Source organism: Falco cherrug, chromosome 4, assembly GCF_023634085.1.
Source record: "Falco cherrug isolate bFalChe1 chromosome 4, bFalChe1.pri, whole genome shotgun sequence".
NCBI classification, from domain to species: Eukaryota; Metazoa; Chordata; class Aves; order Falconiformes; family Falconidae; genus Falco; species Falco cherrug.
The window spans coordinates 19,158,627-19,175,987 of record NC_073700.1 but is presented as its reverse complement, the minus strand read 5'-3'; the positions used below and the strand labels follow the sequence as shown (position 1 = coordinate 19,175,987).

Below are 17,361 nucleotides of genomic sequence, written 5' to 3'. Positions count from 1 at the left end.
TAAGATTTAATAGTTTACCATTCAGATTAATAATTCAAGATGGCAACAAAACCAACACCATTCATAATTTGTTATTCTGCTCCAATTCACAACCGACTTTTCAGCCTTCGTGCTATAGATGCAACAAAGAAAGCAGCAGCGAAGGTCTGCGGAGGGAGCGCAGCCCTCTCCTCCCTTACCCTAGCTTGTGTTTTGGTAACAGCACCAGCAGGGATCGGACCCCGGCTGCAAGAAGAGAGTGTCATCAAATAAAACACGGAAAAAGGAAAAACTTCGCTAGCGATCGACAAGGTCGTGTTTCATTAACTTGTTGGTTCAGGCTTGCAAATGGTCGTCGGAGGTGAAACGCAGCAGACTCGCTGCGTTCCAGCTTTTTGTTCTCTCTTTCCTCACAGACTGCAGTCATGTTTAATTTGGAAACTGGGCTCCTTTGGCAAATTAGCAATTAGAACAATTTTGTGGGAATATGTATATGTGTCATTAGGTTTCCTGCAAATTAATAGCGAGAGCAGAGGTCAGGCAGAAATTTTCCACTTGACTGCAGCTCCTCTGTTGAGATTTGGCACTTTGTTTTGGAACGGCCACAGCTGCTCAAAGCCACAGTCTTCCTTTAGGAACTGTCTTTTAATTAGTTTACCTCGTAGCCATTATTACAAATATTACTACCTCCCCTCCTTGAAATAAAATTACTGTTTCTACAAAATATTCCGGTGACATCTTGCACCACTGCACATTGATGGTGGGGTCACTTGGATGCAGCGTTTAATCATTAGATCACCTCCATAAGCATCTCCTAATTAGAGTCCTTATAATACAATTTTATCTGGTAATTAGCTGAGATTGGCTGCTTCCTCTGTAGCTTATTAGTGGCAGCCCAGCAGTGGGTGTGAATCACAGTGTCATTTGTCAAGCCTGTTAAAGTCCCCCCCCTTTGCTCGTCCTCTTCTGTGTTTATGCCTAGTTGCTACCTACACTGAAAAGCCTAAAGAAATTTAACTCGATTCAAATTCTTGAAGCAGGGAATGCTGACCTTTGTGGATCCTTTCTCACAGTTCCCTAGTAGAAACAGATTAAATGTTAAGTTTTTACACACTAAAAAAGGAAGGGGACTCTTTTGAAATGGAGTGGTTGGAGCCGTAATGATGAAGCACGAGCAGTGATCTTTCCAACAGGAGGGCCCGGCTGCTGAGCCTGTGCTAGAGATGGGCACTTAAAATTGATGCATATTTGCTCGCAGTTATTGGACTGTTAAAATGTCCATTTAGAAACTGAGATAAAATACAGTAGATTTAATTTCATGGTGAGACCTGTCAGTTGTACTATTATTATCGTCACTGGTCCTTTTATCATATGTAATAGATGGATAGATGGATAACAGGGAGACATTACTCTATACGTGTCCTTAATCAGTGTCCTTAAATCACACCAGTCAACAAACGGACTGGGCTCTCGTGGGCAGCACGTGGCGGCAGTGCCCAGCACGGTGGGTTGGGATGCTGTGCTCACCTCCTGGCTGCAGTTGGTCCACGCCAGTGCAGGAGTCTCTGGGAACTCAATACCCATATTTCAGCACCTTTCACGAGCCCTGGCTGGGTTCGCACTCTCCAGCTTTGCCATGAAGCGTTAAATATTTCCCACTGGAAGGCGAAGCGTTGTTTGTAAGCACCTGCGCAGAAGGAGGGGATTTTGCAGGTCTGCTGCTCAGCACGTCCGTTCCTTGGAGCAGTGCTCGAGCTCCCGGCGCAGCTTTACAGCCAGCGGGCTCTGCTGGGCATTTGTGGCTGGGACTTCCCTCGGCGTGCTCCATCTCGCCGTCAGGAGGGAAAAGCAATTTATCTGTCGCTCAGCTGTGCCCTTTCTGTGGGCAGTGCGCTTTTTGTGTTGGTATCCTCTCTGTAATATTTAAGCCCCTTATTTTCCACTACCTTTGTTTTGGATATGTCCTAGTATTTTTATAATGAAACGTTACTTGTGGCTATTACCTCATATGAGGGATGCTAATAGGAGTTTTCATATCTGGTTACTTTCATACAAGGAAAATGATACAGTGCCTTATGGATAAACACGAGGTATTTAGGGACATAGCTGAGTAGTGCGCCTTGCCTTCATCTGAAAAGGTTTAATGTCCAGCATAAAGGAATTTTAATCATGAACAAAAGTTGTAAAATTCTGGCCCTGTTAAATTCAGTAGGAATTTTGCTACTGACTTCAATGGGGTCGGGATTTCACCGAATTATTGGCAGAACCGCCTAAGGGAAGGAAATGTGGAAGTAGTCAAAGAGCCTTTTTCTTGGTCGTCTTTTTCTGATGTTGGAGTTAAGAGATCAGCTTGTTTGTTTAAAATACTTCAGCAGGAGTGACCTATTGAGGCAGAGCATCGTCTTTCAAAGGACGTTGTAGGGCAAAAAGAAAGGGTTGGGGAGGAATGTGGATGCTGGTTATATAAATAGGATTGTGTATCGAAAACACTTGAGCTGGATCTGGGTTGGATACACAGTCCTAGAGACAGTTGTGTTTTACAGGCTGCTGTGGCACGCTGCCATTTGTCCGGGGCTGGGCTTCATGCAGGTAATGCTGATGCCTTCCATCCTAGGAGAAAAAAAAAAAAATAAAAAAAAATTACTGCCACTTCTGCTGGACTGAATGCTTGCAGTATTTCATGCAGTGTGATTAATTAAATTATTCCAGTGTTAACCTACTCTGGGCTTTGCTTTTAAAGTGGGTGAAGAGAGGGGAAAAGAAAAGCCCAAATGCTGAAGAGATATTGCATTTCTCCCTGGTATGTTCCTAGGGAAGTCTTGCCTTTTATTTTAAGCCTGATGCCTTCAGTAAAATATCCAAGAAGACTGATTAGAAGCCATGCATAATGATAGCATGGAAATAAGAGGTGTGTGGGGTTTAGATTGTGAGACAATGGAACTAAAATAAAATATTAAAATGGTTATGTACTGTGTGAGATCTTGTTTTAAGGCTTAGATAAAAATCCATGATTTGTAGTTCTGGCAGCAGGCTATGTTACTCTTTTTTTCAAATCTATTCAGAAGTGTATACATGTATTTCCCTTTACTGGCTCTAATGGACGTTACACCACCACTTTGTGCTGAAGCAAGTGCTCGGGCTGTGTTGTCTGCTTTGAACTGAGGAAGACTCCGTTATCAAGAATTTTCTCTGTAGCCCTTAATTAGCCAGAAACACTGTTTGTAACAAAATCCTCATTCTTCCCTCCACAGCTGAATCTGGTATCGAGCGTCACGCTTTCCAAGACTGCATCCGAGGCGTCTCCGCAGAGCTTACCTCATACTCCCACCACCCCGACTGCGCCCATCACTCCCGTCACGCAGGGACCGTCGGTCATCACTACCACGAGCATGCACAACGTCGGACCCATCCGGAGGCGGTACTCGGATAAATACAACGTCCCCATTTCTTCAGGTAAAGGGGTTCTGCTGGCACAGCCCCTTTGGTGAGGCAGCTTGCTGTTGCCTGCAGCCTGGCAGCAGCAGGCTGTGATGATAACAGAACAACTGCTCTTATTTAGCAGATATTGCCCAGAACCAAGAATTTTACAAGAACGCAGAAGTTAGACCACCATTTACGTATGCATCTTTAATTAGACAGGTAAGATGAGCCAACACATGCATTTGGATTAGAAAAAAAAATATCTCCCTATATGTGCACACTCTGGATTAAATAGATTTTCAAACCTTTGGTATGTAAGCATGCTCAAATGCTCAAACCTTTACTATAAGGGTTTTTAGAACTGCAATATATAACATAATTGCTTTTGATTAAGTATTACAATACGATGTGATTATTAGGAAATTCATTTCACACAACAGTGAAAATGAGCCTGTTTAAAGATGGCAAGTCAATTATCACAAGCTACAGTAATCTCTGATCCCTAGAATTAATCTGAGCTCTAAATAATTACTGAGCTTTAATCAGCTAGTGAAATGTTTTGCATTTCTCTTTGATTCTGCTTTATGAATGACTAATAAATTAATATTTCTGTAAGGAAACAGAAATAAAAACTCAAAACAATTAGATAATTCCATTTTGAATTTTGCCATTGAACTGTTAAATACAGCCATTAATCTTAGTTCATATTGTGAAAACCCTCCTTTGGAATTTTTGCTGCAAATCTCTTCTTTCTTTCTTCCTTTCTTCGTTTCTTTCCTTTTTATATTTCGTAAAGTAAAACTGTGAGTGTATTTTGTACTGGTGTGCTCGTAACTGATCTTGCAATTGCTTTGCTTCACAAGGCCATCCTCGAATCTCCGGAAAAACAGCTAACACTAAATGAAATCTACAACTGGTTCACGCGAATGTTTGCTTACTTCAGACGCAACGCGGCGACGTGGAAGGTAAGCCTTAGCCCGACTATGCCTCTTGCCTTTGATATATGACATGTATGGAATAGACATTGCTGATGACATAACAAATTGCAACGACATGTGGACATGAAAATTTAGATCGGCAGTTTTGACACACACTGGGTGCCTTATCTGCAGGAACAATTTGATATTTGGCAGAAAAATTCTCCTGCCTTTGAAAACCACTAATTGAATCCCCATTATTGGCTTTTATGTTCTGTGATTATGCCACGAGTTCCTCTGTGTAGTTGCTGCTAGCAGTGAAACTCAAGCCCTTCAGCTGGAACGTATTAGAAAAAAAAAAAAAGAAGAGGTAAAGTTATTGTGTCAGTAGAAGATACACTGTTTGTCTTTTTAGTTATGCAGACTGTATTCACAACTACCACTTTTTTTCCTAGGATCTATAGATCAGTGGATTTCTTTCCTCAGTCAGTTAACTCTTAACTACATATACAGATCCATTATAAACTTCCTTTTTTTTTTTTTTTTTTTTTTTTCAATCATGCAGCAGGAGCTTATTGAACATAATATGCAAGAAGCAAGCTCCAAGTAAGAAATGTGTTTAACAGAAAAAACTTGTTATGTGGCACTTTAATTTCCTACCATAACTATCTCAGGTATTATTAGATAAGAGGTCTGGGGAGTTTATTGTATTTTCTGTTTTGGGGGGCCACTCCTTCCCTTACATATATAGCATTATAATAGTGACACAGGCTTCTGAAGCTAGCACAATTACAAATGAATGAATCAGATAACAGGATCTTGCATTGCTGTAAAAATTGCACCTGTGGTACTTTAAGCTTCTCTTAATCTAGACAACCTTGTTGCTCTCAAACTTAACTTCAAATGACGAGGTAGGATGAATATGTCCCATACATGCTGTTTTATCAACTCTGTTTTTCTTGTCTTAGCCTGCATTTAGGATTGATTCCTTCAGAGGATAGAGCTAAAAATGGTCCTTGGAAGTTAGCTTGGCTTTTAGTAGCATATTTTGCTTTTAATTCAGATCCCAGTGCAATTTTGTACATTTTCAACCTTGGTCTAGAAGCTCTTAGGTTCAGGAAAAGTCTCTGTGATTGCTGCTTTGATTCTTCATTGCAGTTAGAAAACATGAGCAGTGTTTCACTCTGCAGCTTCCTTGCTATCCAGAAAGGAAATTAACTTTCCCTGATTTAAGATCCTTTTAGACCTGCCTGTCTTTTGCTGCTGCAGTGGTTCCAGTAGGACTTTTCAGCAGCTGCAGGTGTGGGTGCTAAAGTAGAAATCCTATTTAATTCCAGCAGGGAAGGGAAGGGGAGGAGGAAGTGGAAGAAGGCAGTAGGTAGCCCTGGCCATATCTCCTGTGAGGCTACTTCTAGGAGTTAGTTTTGTGCATCATGGAAAATCCAGTCCCAGGAGCCACGTGCACTTACAGTGTGCTTCTGCAGAGGAGGAGGAGGAGAGAGGCTGAGCGAGCTGCAGACCCTTGGGCTTGCAGAAGGGCATGGTGTGTCCCGGGTAGGCAGGTTCTGTTTGGAAACCCTTCCTGGACACCTTGACCTTGTGCAGGTGTCCAGGTCCTACTTCGCTTAACAAGGAAGAAAAGCTTCACCCGAAGTTCTACCAGTACTAGCAAAATTGGAAAAGCTTCACCCCAAGTTCTACCAGTACTAGCAAAATTGGCAACCACTTCAAGTAATGCAGGTTTTCGTGCTGAAGACCGCTTAGATTTATGCCAGCCTTCAGGAACAGCAGGGATGAAAATGCAGCTCTGGATTGACATGACGGGAAGCCCACGGGGCGCAGAACTAGCACAAGGGGCTAATTGCAGAATCAGAATAATTAGAATATATACGTGCTGATTTGCACTCACCTTCAGCTAATGCTTAGGGGGCGTTTGGGTCAGTGTTCCCCAAGTTTAGGGTCAGGGTTTGGTGTGGACAGGCTTCCCTGAGCCCTCTTTCAAAATCACAGAAGAGTGCAGGAATAAAGACCTTTAAAAAATGAACCTCTTTCCCAAAATGCAGTACAGTGGAGCCTGAGCAGTTATTAAAATAACAAACCCTTTCATTTACTACATTCAAGCATGTTCAGGGTAATTTTTCTGCAAAAGTGGCTTGCATACAAATATTTTTAACAAGGTAAATATATAATCTTACAATAATAGCTCCTAATTTTTCTGTTAAGCTGATTGCTGGGGGAGCACTGTGAACTGGTTCTGACAGGTCAGAGGCAATGTCTGTTTGCTTTTATTTTTTGGAGTAATTTGCTGGCACTGAGTCACAGCCATGAGGCACAGGCTGCAGGTGTGGCTCTGAAACGTTGGGGTATTGTTCAAATAGAACTGTTAGATAGCGAGTATCCAGAGGCAGGGGAAACAAAACAATTTTTTTCTGCCGTGAATTCCTTAAATAAACGATCACATGGAAAACAGAAAGCAAGGGCAACACTTCATGGGCATCTTGCAAATACTCAACTCGTCTGTCTCAATGTATCCAGCAGCCTTTACCATCAACTGCACATTGACTTCAAGAGAACAAGAACAGACTGTAAAGTATTTCTGCGGCATTAAATTTGTTTAAAGAACAACACAAATATTTCTGCTCAACCGTGTGTTTACAAACTCGGAGGAATCCCTTTGCTGAACTTTGCTGTGTGCGTTTGATCAACTGCTGTATGAACTACAAGATCAGCTTTCACTGGGGGAAATAGTGTTATTATTCTTACATTTTGCTCCAGACTTGACAGTGTTCCCATTTTCACAGGAAACTGCCTGAGTTACCCAGATGTGGGCCAGCAGCCCTGTGTCGGGTTGCACTAGTGCTGCACCCACCAGCAGTTGCTGAGCTGGCTGATTTTAGCCTGTAAGGTGTGGGGCGTCTGCATGTTTTTCTTCCACCTCAAAATCAGGGATTTTGCCAACAATTTGAAAAGTAGTGAAATCTGGAAGAGGTGGGAGGGGGAAAAAAAATCGTTAAAAAATAAGAACAGAGGAAAGTAAGGGCAGAAGGAAGCAGCAGCCCTGACGGACAAGTTGACTTTCTGCTAGATTTCTGCCTTGCTGAGAGGAAAAGCACATGCAAGGTTTATTTTTCCACCAGTTCACATGCAGATCAGTGTGGAAGTGCCGGCATCAGACACCTACAGCCAGAGGACACGAGTTTGCACTCAAGCATCTGCTGAGCAAGGGCAGTTCGAGCCCTGAATGTTCCCCTGTACCAGGGGCGGGAGTGTGGGGAGTGCGCTAGCTATTGCAGAGAAATGGAAAAGTAGCAAAAGACTCTTAGCCTTCCCCTCCCAGGCACACACAGCACTGCCTCTTAATTTACATGACAAATGCACTGTGCGTACCCTTTGTTTGCGCAGTGATTTAGACATTCATGATTAGAGCTCCCTTTCACCATCCAGACCTGATGTTCATTAAAAAAAAAAAAAAAGAGGACGACGACAACAACAACGATGGAAGGAAAAAAAATCATAGTTTCTTGGTTGCCTAGACCCAGGCCATGTGTTTGGCTGGCGTTGTGCCTGCTAACGAGTCAACCAGATTGACTAAATCAATGGTGCCAGTGATGATGGAGTTTGTTCGCCTGCATATTTTCAGCAAATGGCTTATTCTCTTTCCCCTGTTTACCAAGCCCCTTTCAGCAACGCTGGGGACAAGCTCCATGTAAAAATTTGAGTGGCTTTGTAGTAGGGTATTTGCTTAGAAAACCCCTAAAATGGGGAAAGAGCATGGCATTCCGTTTGAGGAATAACAAGGCGCTCGGCACCGTTTCAGAGGGAGCAGGGACAGAAAAGCCAACAGCTTGCTGTGACGTAGCGAGGTGTCTCATTATGTCTGGCTTCAGCAAAGGTCCGAGCAAGTCGGAGGGGTTGGATGGGCTCGTCCTTCCCCAGGGCTGAGCGGCAGACAGGACATCTGAGCATCGGACACCATGAGTGCGGGTCCCTCTGGGTGATGAGCTGTGGGGATATTATCACTTTGTTTCGGAGAACCCTCCTCATGTTTTCACTTGGCAGAGGCTCAGATCAGTCAGTACAGTATTCTGCCAGAAATAGGAGCCAACTTCCATATAAGAGCAAGCTGCAGAGGCAGGAGTTGGTGGGGTGCTGCCGAGCCCCCGGTCCATGCCATGGGTGTGGAAGGAGGTTCAGCACCTGATTCACATTAGCCCAGCTGTGGGAAACCGCAGCAGCACCAGCTCCAGTGCCTCTTTGCTAAATTGAGCCGTCTGTACTTACATGAAATCCTTTTTGTTCTTTCTAACCGCTTTCTTTTCCAGGAGAGGAAAAGTTTATCTTTGCAGAGCGTGTATATTTGTTTTTGAAAATGTCTAAGCAATGTTCCTCTTGTGTTCTGTACGAAATGTGCTTTATTATACAATGTGCATGCTTAAAGTGATGGCTGTTCTCATTCACACTGGGGATAATTGATAAGAATAACTCAAACTTTTAATCTTGTGTTTAAGCTTTCGTATTTATTTTGTCTTTGCAAAATAAGATGTAAAGAGCCGGGGAAAGCAAGCGGGTGTGGGGAGGGGAAGGGGCTTAACATTGCAAATTGAGGACTGTCAAGCTGACTGTGCTGCTGTTCTTGGACAATGATGAGCATTTTCTCATAGAAAGTTTTTGAATGTTTTCTCTTTTATACTTGCTGCAGAATGCAGTGCGTCATAATCTTAGTCTTCACAAGTGTTTTGTGCGAGTAGAAAACGTTAAAGGGGCAGTATGGACAGTGGATGAACTAGAGTTCCAAAAACGAAGGCCACAAAAGATCAGTGGGTATGTCCACCATGTTTGAACTTCTTAGCCTAGCTTGGATCATGCTTACAGTTTAACGTAGAGGCTTTTGGCTGCTAGCTGGTGTTAGACCAACCACAGGTGGTTTCGCATTGTTTCAGTTAAGGGAAACCAAGACAAACATCTCATCACTACTGTTTGTATGCCCACCAGTACCCTGACCCTGCTTGCTTGGTGTTTGTTGCATCACATGCTAGTAGCTTTTAGGTGGCAATGCATATTAACCCTCACAAACCATTTGCTTATGCTTATTGCATTTTATTTTCTTTTTCCTTTTCCCTGTATTTGATGTCTGTTCTGTCCCCGATCCCGTGTCCCTTTGTTTCCACTTCATCTCCTTTGCTGCTGCTCTTGTCCCAGGGTGCCATTCGCACCAACCTCTCACTGCATAAGTGCTTTATCAGAGTAGAGGATGAGTTTGGGTCCTTTTGGACTGTTGATGATGAAGAGTTTAAACGTGGCCGTCATATTCAACGAGGCCGTCCTCGAAAATACTGCCCTGATGAAAACTTTGGCGAGCTTGTTGCACAGTAAGAGCTTTTACTTGCTTTAATTTTTTTTTTCTGCTGTTGCTTTGCTTTGCATGATTTACCCATCTCATGTAGACTTGCATTTCACGAAATAGTGACATCACCTTTGCTGCTAAAGAAACTAAATTTTTGGTTGTTACTTGTATTTTGTGTGTCCTACTCTGATAATCCAAATGCCTGTAGTAATGACTCTACTTTGACATGTTTGTTACAGCATTTGTTTATAGTGCAATGTAGACTAAAATAATTATCCACACTAGTGCAGATATGCTGCTATAGACCTGTCAGGAAGACAGATATATGCCAGGGAAGTCTTCAGATAAGTTTTAAATCTGCTATTTTCCTTTGCTTTCAGTTGTATGCTTTGTTTTGCAACTCTTAATCAGAAACAGAGTAAGGTGCTTAAAAGACAGAAGTGCTGAATTAACTTTAAAAGTTTGGAAGTGCAGTGAGACCAGCTGTAAAGATGATAATCAACAGGCCATCCTGTGTCTACAACAACCACGCACAAATATTCCTGGGGTTCCCAAAGCAATCTTACTTGACCTTTACTCGAAGGCCATCTCTCCAGGACAACTGATCCTTGCTGGTCCCTGTGGGAGGGGCTCAGTTAAGACTCTTCTCACCATGATTTGTTCCCACATGAAAAAAAAAAAAAAAATGCCCAGTGAGTGATACAACTTTCTGGAGATTTCTTGCATTGGTGCTTTATATGTAGTTTGTATTTGATGGTTTTTTAAATTTTTTTTCCCCTCCTGGTGGAACCGGTGATGTTTAGATGCCTGCTGAAGAGCGAGCAGAGATGCTTGGCATTCATTTTCCTGAAATACAGCCCTTTAAGTAAACTTAAGATGACTAAAGTAAGGGTCCAAAGCAGCACAGCAGAATATTTTTTCCTAAAACGGCCTTCAGGGCAGTGTGTTGTTTTGCGTGGGCCGTACCGCTTCAGTGCGGTGCCGCAATACCTGCCGCCGTGCCCCCGTGCCCACAACCCCAAACTGTCTGGGGCAGTGGCACAGGCAGCCCCTCAGCGGGGCCGCTCGCTGTTTGCCTGGCAGGAAAGAATAAGGCTCCAATCCTCTCTCATCGCGGTCCCCTGCTCTGTTGCGAGGGGCTCTGCTGCCAGTGACTTTGAGAATAAGTTGCATGAAGTAGTATTTAAAATGTCCTGTGGTGCTTTTGGTCGTAACCTCCTCATGATGGACCTTTACATGGTAACTGGCTCCCAGACATGGTGAATATTGGAGAATTTCTCCTGAACACAGCTAAAATGAGCAGAGATGCCAAGATTTGCTAGTAACGCAGGGTAGTAGAACACATGGTGAGATAACATCGAGAGATAATGATGTTCCTTATTTAGTAAAGGCAAATATGATAACCATAGCCTAAAACTCAGATATTTTCTTTAAATTAAAAAAAAAAATAAAAATGAAAGAGAACTTGTGTGGAAAAACAGTCTCAGCTCTAGTGTTCTGGTGTGAGAGGAAGCATTACATGCTTGAAATGCTCGTACAGAAGTTGGTTGCATTTAACTCTCCTTTTTATGTTTTTCTTATGCAGTAACCCTTCTCTTATTAAAAACATACAGACCAGCCACACCTACTGCACACCTCTCAATGCTGCTTTACAGGTAAGATTAATGACTGTAGCAAATATGCAACAGAGGCGTGTGTCTTCCCCACTCATTTCAAAATATATTAGCCTTGCTCTAATTAGATATTAAATTTTAATTCCGTTAAACTTTTTTCTTAAGTGCATAAAGCATCATAGTCCCTGGAGGCAAACACATATCAGGCTGCTTCAGCATTAGCTAGATGCTTAGCATTTTGAATATTGTGGCAAAAAAATTAAAAGTTCACTTATTAATATTTATCAGCAGTATCATAATTTCCATCCTCTTATTTCAGAATTTCACTTGAGGCAAAAATACCACAAGTGTAATTACTCTAGCACAGCTATTAATGTGCTGAATGATAGGATACTGCGGCACGTGACCTTCTATTGTTCATGGGTTTAAAGAGAAAGCAGATCATTTTTCCCCCTTTTCTTTTAAGGGCTATTTTTGCATATCTTCTTATTGTTGGTAAAAAATAAACGTTGCAATTCTTATGGAAAAAAAAGATCATTTTTATTAAACTGTACTGTAACTATAAGACAAAAATTCTGGTTTTTTTACAATGTAGAAATACAAAGTGTCAGTGCACAGTTAGTAACTTGCAGCCTAGAAGTGTGTGTGTCTCCAGCCCTTACTCATGTGCTGTATATCAGGTTGGCATTCTTTTCCCTCTCTCTACAAATGCCTGAGTATGTCTCAGAAGCCTAGGTAGAAGTATTTGCTGTATGAACCAAAGAGACACATCTATTACTGTGCCCTGAATTTGCAGGGCTGGTGTGTGTGTGTTGGGGGGGGGGGGTGGGGGGTGGGGTGCGGTCCAAGCCTGTTCCATATAGTGTGAGTTAATCGGGCAGGCAGCACTGTGCGGTTGCACCCCGGTCACTTCTTGAGAAGTTCACTGGTGGCCGTGGATATTTGCCTGAGCAGCCACTTTTTGTGGAAGGTTTAGCAAACGTCTCTTTTCAGAAGCAAGAAACAGATTATTAGGAGAAAAGCAATGTTCTGCGTTTCTACTAATTATTTGAGTTTATGCAGTAACTTCTGTAAAGCAAAGGAAAGCATGTTTAAATGAAGCAACTGTAAATACCATTCATTAGTAACTTATTTTCCCTTGAGTCTTGTGAAGTGTGATTTTTAAAGACTGCTTTGTCTCTTGAATAGTATTAAGATTACAAGTGCATTTTACATTCATGAGGCTGAAAGGCAAAAATGAAATGATCCTGCATTTCTTCACATTGTTAACTATGTGACTAATTTCAATTAATACGCTTATCATATGGAACTGTTCGTGTTTTATTTCTGAAACACGTGTCAATGTCGTCATCTCCATCCATTCTTGTCTTCCGTGATAACCTCCAAACTGTTTCCATTTCCCACTTCCCTGGAAGTGGCGCGTACTTGTGCCCCCCTGCTCCCCACCACCACCCCCCCAGCATCATGTGAACTGAGGTGAGGGAGAGAAGAGCGCGGGTCAGATTTGCTACCGCTGTGGCCCCTCTAATAAATGGAGGTGAACAATACTCATTGCTCTGAGACAGGTCCTTCTTTTAGGTTGAAAACACACCGGCGGGTTCCTCGCTCCTCTCCCCGGCATTGGATTTTGGAGGCAAAATGCCAGTGGGTGCTCTCGAGGGGTTTGGGTGAAGCTGTGCGGGTGGCTGGTGCTGCACGGGCAGTTCGGACCTCGCTTGGGAACAGCCTTCCTCCTGGAACACAAGGCGGCTTTACCTGCCAGTGCCCACGTTTGGTGTGATTAATAATGAGCAGCGTTCTCTTGGCTTTTACGGGCAGCTGCAAGGAGCAGCCCTTTGCACATGCCCATGGGCGCAGCGGCTGCCTGGCCGGGGGCCGGCACGGTGTGCTGTGTGCCGCTGGGATGGCAGGCTATGCTTTTCTTTTCCTGTGGGGTGGCAGAGCTGCCCCTCTCCTTCACCCAGACCCCTCTGACGTCTCCTCCATCAGTTTTCCCTCGTGGCCAGGGAGAAGAAGCAGCTCTCTCCCCGCTCTGTGTGTGGAAGGTATGGGGACTCCGGCTCTCACCAGTGCTCTCTTTTCGCAGGGGGTCACCGGGAGCTCCCAAAACACCCCCTTCCCCGTTACTACCTTTATAGCAGATACTCCTTGTGTCCCACCTCTCCCCCGGTAAATTGCTTTACTGCAATTACAAGTTACCACTATGGGTGAAGAACTTGAGTCATTATTTGGCCAAGTGCAGGAAATGTGAACCATTCTTTGCATCCCCTAATCACAATGAGTTTGCCGGTTGTTGAATCAAGAAGATAAAAATAATCCTCCCCGTTAGAATAGCTTTTGTAATCACGTGTGACACATAGGGCTGCACATGGAGAGGTCAGTGTAAGGAGCAATAAAAGGGGCCGTGCTTCTGAAGATGCTGCAGTCAGGGCTGCTCGTGCCCTCCCTTCCCATCCCATCTGCCCCAATCCCGGTCTATGGCTGTGCTTGCCTGGGAACAATTCCGCTGGCTTGGGTAGCAACAAGCAAGGAGTTTTGTCCCATGAATTAGGAGCTGGTGAGAGTGTTCAGTGGGAAGTATGTTTGCAAGAATTCCCCTCCCACGGGCAGGGTTTGCATCGTGCAGACCTGGAGCCTGCTGGATTTTCTGGCTCGGAGGCTGCAACCGGCTGACCTCCCCCCGGAGCAGGTCGAGCGCTGCCGAGCCAGCGCCTGTGGCTCTGCAGCGCTGACACGGCTCAGAGAGCTGCAGATGATGTCAGCCGGATCCGACTGGGATGGGTGAAATGGTTAAATGGCCTTCAGGTCCCTGGGCTCTGTGGCCTTGGAAAGCCGTGAATCCCATCCCCGTCAAATGCTGGGCTCCTCCGGAGCTTGGGGCTTCTGTGGCTCCCACTGCTGCTGCGCCGGGCACGGGACTGTGCCGTCAATATGAGCTAATGCTGACACACAGTAAATATTAGCAGGCAGAACAGTGGGAATCAGAAGGAAAATATTTAACAGTTCATTCTCTTCCTACAAAGATTTCCATTTACAAAGTTAACTCCAGCGTGCCTCTGTATGGTACTTCTTCAGAACAAAGAAAAATCAAAATAAAATGGTCAGATCAGTAATAGCTAAGGTAAGAGCTGAGTTGCTGAGGCTTAAAAAATTTCACATGGACTTGTTCAGCTCTCAGGTAGATCAGTGCAACTGGGGCTGATCCAGTTAGTGCTAACTGCAGCTTCACACTTACGTCACAAGGAAATCCAAACTTTGTTAATGCTGCCCTCCTGCTTGGTGCCCGTGTGCTCCAGTAGGAAGGAATTATCAGCTGGACGAGTTCTAATTTTTTTCCCCATTTCATTAAAAAAAAAAAAACAAAAAACAAACCTAAGCCACAGTAAAACCCAAAGCCCCAAACATAATTTTGCAAAATGAAAATAGGAAAAGGATGTTTTATTTTTTCCAGGGGGTGTAATTCCAAACAGGGAATGGAAAGCTCCATCCTCTCAAAAGCCAATACAGCTATGAATGCTTAAACCCAGATGTAAATGATGTTAAATTTCCCTTGGTGGAATCAGGGTAATACCTATCAGAAAGCACAATATTTTTAAAAAATGGTAATTGCAAATAATGTAAACGTGGATAATGTTTTGGAATACGTGAGAGCGTTGTGCAATCTTTAAAAACGTTAGTCATGGCTCTTCATACATTTGTTTGTGTCCTTGGCAGGCTTCAATGGCTGAGAACAGTATACCTCTATACACTACTGCTTCCATGGGAAATCCCACTCTAGGCAATTTAGCCAACGCGATGAGGGAAGAGCTTAACGGTGCAATGGAGCATACGAACAGTAACGGGAGTGACAGTAGTCCAGGACGTTCCCCTATGCAAGCAATGTAAGTACGGCAGAGGCATGTGCGTGGCTCTAGGTCTTGTCTCACTGTCTGCTAAAGTGTGACTCTGGAGACTTTCCTGGCTGGTTCCAAAGGTTCATGGAGGGAGCAGCAAGAGTAGACATCTCCATCTGGGGATGTGCCTAGGTTGATTAGGACATAAAAGGGTTGGTTACCCATTTCCAGATAAAACTGATCAGCTCAGTCTGGTCCGACAAGTACTCAAGAGCTGTAAAGTTGTTAACTTGTTTGCAGTTCTCTTCTTTAAACCTTGCAAAACCTCATAGGCAACCGTGTGTCTTGGAGAAAGAAAATGTGATTTCTCTCTCTCTTTCGGTCCACACGAGCACGGCCAGTGGGGCAGAGCTGGGAAATGGGCTTGTTTGGTGGGTCTGAAAAAAAACACTCAATGCTCACCAGTCTTGCTAAGCATTAACGGTGGCACACGTGAAGGTCTACGTGATTTATAGATTGCTCTTAAAATATCAAAAGGAAAATTAATAGGAGCATTATAGCAACAGACGGCAGTATAATGAGTGCATATATAACCACATGAAGTAATGGGGGATCGCTGTCCCTGCTCAACGTGAATGGCACCCAGGCAGTGAGCTGGCGCAGGAAAGGGTAAGGCAGGAAGGGTGTGATGCCGCGATGGGTGTGTTTGGTATTTATGGGGTGACAGAGTGAGTTTGCAAAGCCGTAAACTCCCCCCTCCCCTCAACTTACATCCTGGGTAATTGGCGGCTGGTGAGGAAGCTGGAGCGTGTAAGTCTTGTCATCCTCTAAAAGCTCTGTGGAGCGGCTGGCTACCTGTGCGAGCCACCACCGCCTTCTGCCTGTTCCTTAAAACAGGCTGTAAAATTACGGGCTGACTTGCCACAGCTCACATTACACATTAAATAGAGAACTAATTTGTAGTCTTTTACTTCAAAGTAATTTGAATAAGGGATTTACAAAAGTAAGTCTAAATCAAAAAGTAGAAAAACATTAACCTAATACCACGACAGTAATTAGTTGTGAAACTAATTAGCATTTAATGGCAAAAAAGTTTCCCACCTGCATAATGTGTTGTCAGAGGGGAGGGGGCATGAAGGAATCTGAGGCTCTGGATACTTTGATATTGCAGCATTTCAAATCACTGCACAAAGTGCTTTGAAAAAAAAAATCTTTTAAAGATGACAACATTCATTTTTAATTAATAATTAATTTAAACATTGTCTTTTACCATTTACTTCAAAACATTCAAATAATGTGTTTAGCTTTTCCAGTGATTGTTTGTGCAGTATTAATTATCTCTCCCAAAGTAGCGTTGCATGACACACTTTCCGTCTCTCACAAACGGATTCATCTTGAGGCAGTTTTAGTCACAATTTGTTATCCTCTGCCTGTGACCACGTAGGGCCGGCGTGAAGGAGGAGTGGAGGGACGTGGCTTTTCTCCAGAAACCAGACTTCTCCCAGGGGTTTCTCCTGGCCTAACAGACAGGGACGAACGTTTATGATGTTGTGTTAATCCAAGTAATTATTTTTTTGCAAGTTCAAGGCTAGTGTAGTTCATGCACTTCTCATTTCACCTAAGGTTTTGTTGTCTTTGAAGAGACTGCGAGGAGGGAAAAATAACCGAGTTGAAACAGGCTAGGACATCTTCCAGAACTGTGAATAGCCGTGGCCTTTGTTGCACTTAATAATCGTCTCTTAGCACATTGATACCAAGGTGAGGGGCACAGAACAAATGCTGGAGAGAGAGGAGGTCGGGGGGAGTGATGCCTCATTTTCATTATTCACCAGAAAATCCAATTTTCTGTTGTAATATGGAAATGATTGTTTCCTGAGTGTTTTCATTTTCTCAGAATTGATAATATATGTGTTCTCTGCTGAACATTTCTTTTTGCTTCAGTAAAATGTGGCCGGGTGATGTTCCAATGCCAGCCTCTGAGCTTCCCCCTTAAAATGGTGTTTCTAAGTAGTTTGAAGGGATCTAAAGCCAGAACACCATTCACACGTCACAGGGTTTTCCTTGTTTACTAAATAAAATCACTGCAAGTTTCCAGACGCTGTGCAACCTCTTATTTTCCGTAAGCTGGCTTTGTTAGTGACATACTCAATTTTTTTCTCAGAACAGATTTCCTTGTCATAATGCAAATTATTTTTTAAACAATTTCAGTACATTAGAAGAAATAAAGCTTTAAACTTCATTTTAAGGTTTAAAGG

At 43.4% G+C, this 17,361-nt stretch overlaps 1 protein-coding gene across 18 annotated transcripts in view; it reads left to right on the top strand.

The window, feature by feature from the left end:
* Window positions 1-17,361, top strand: part of FOXP1 (forkhead box P1) — a 391,266-nt gene that overhangs the window by 365,405 nt on the left and 8,500 nt on the right. For 17 of the 18 annotated variants that reach the window (XM_055707728.1, XM_055707722.1, XM_055707725.1 and 14 more), the window contains 6 exons: window positions 3,231-3,432; window positions 3,539-3,618; window positions 4,263-4,364; window positions 9,016-9,137; window positions 11,246-11,315; window positions 14,988-15,154. In XM_055707728.1, coding sequence (XP_055563703.1) covers window positions 3,231-3,432; window positions 3,539-3,618; window positions 4,263-4,364; window positions 9,016-9,137; window positions 11,246-11,315; window positions 14,988-15,154 — 743 coding nt within the window. The remainder of the gene's footprint in view (window positions 1-3,230; window positions 3,433-3,538; window positions 3,619-4,262; window positions 4,365-9,015; window positions 9,138-11,245; window positions 11,316-14,987; window positions 15,155-17,361) is intronic. The other variant, XM_055707732.1, reaches the window with a different exon arrangement.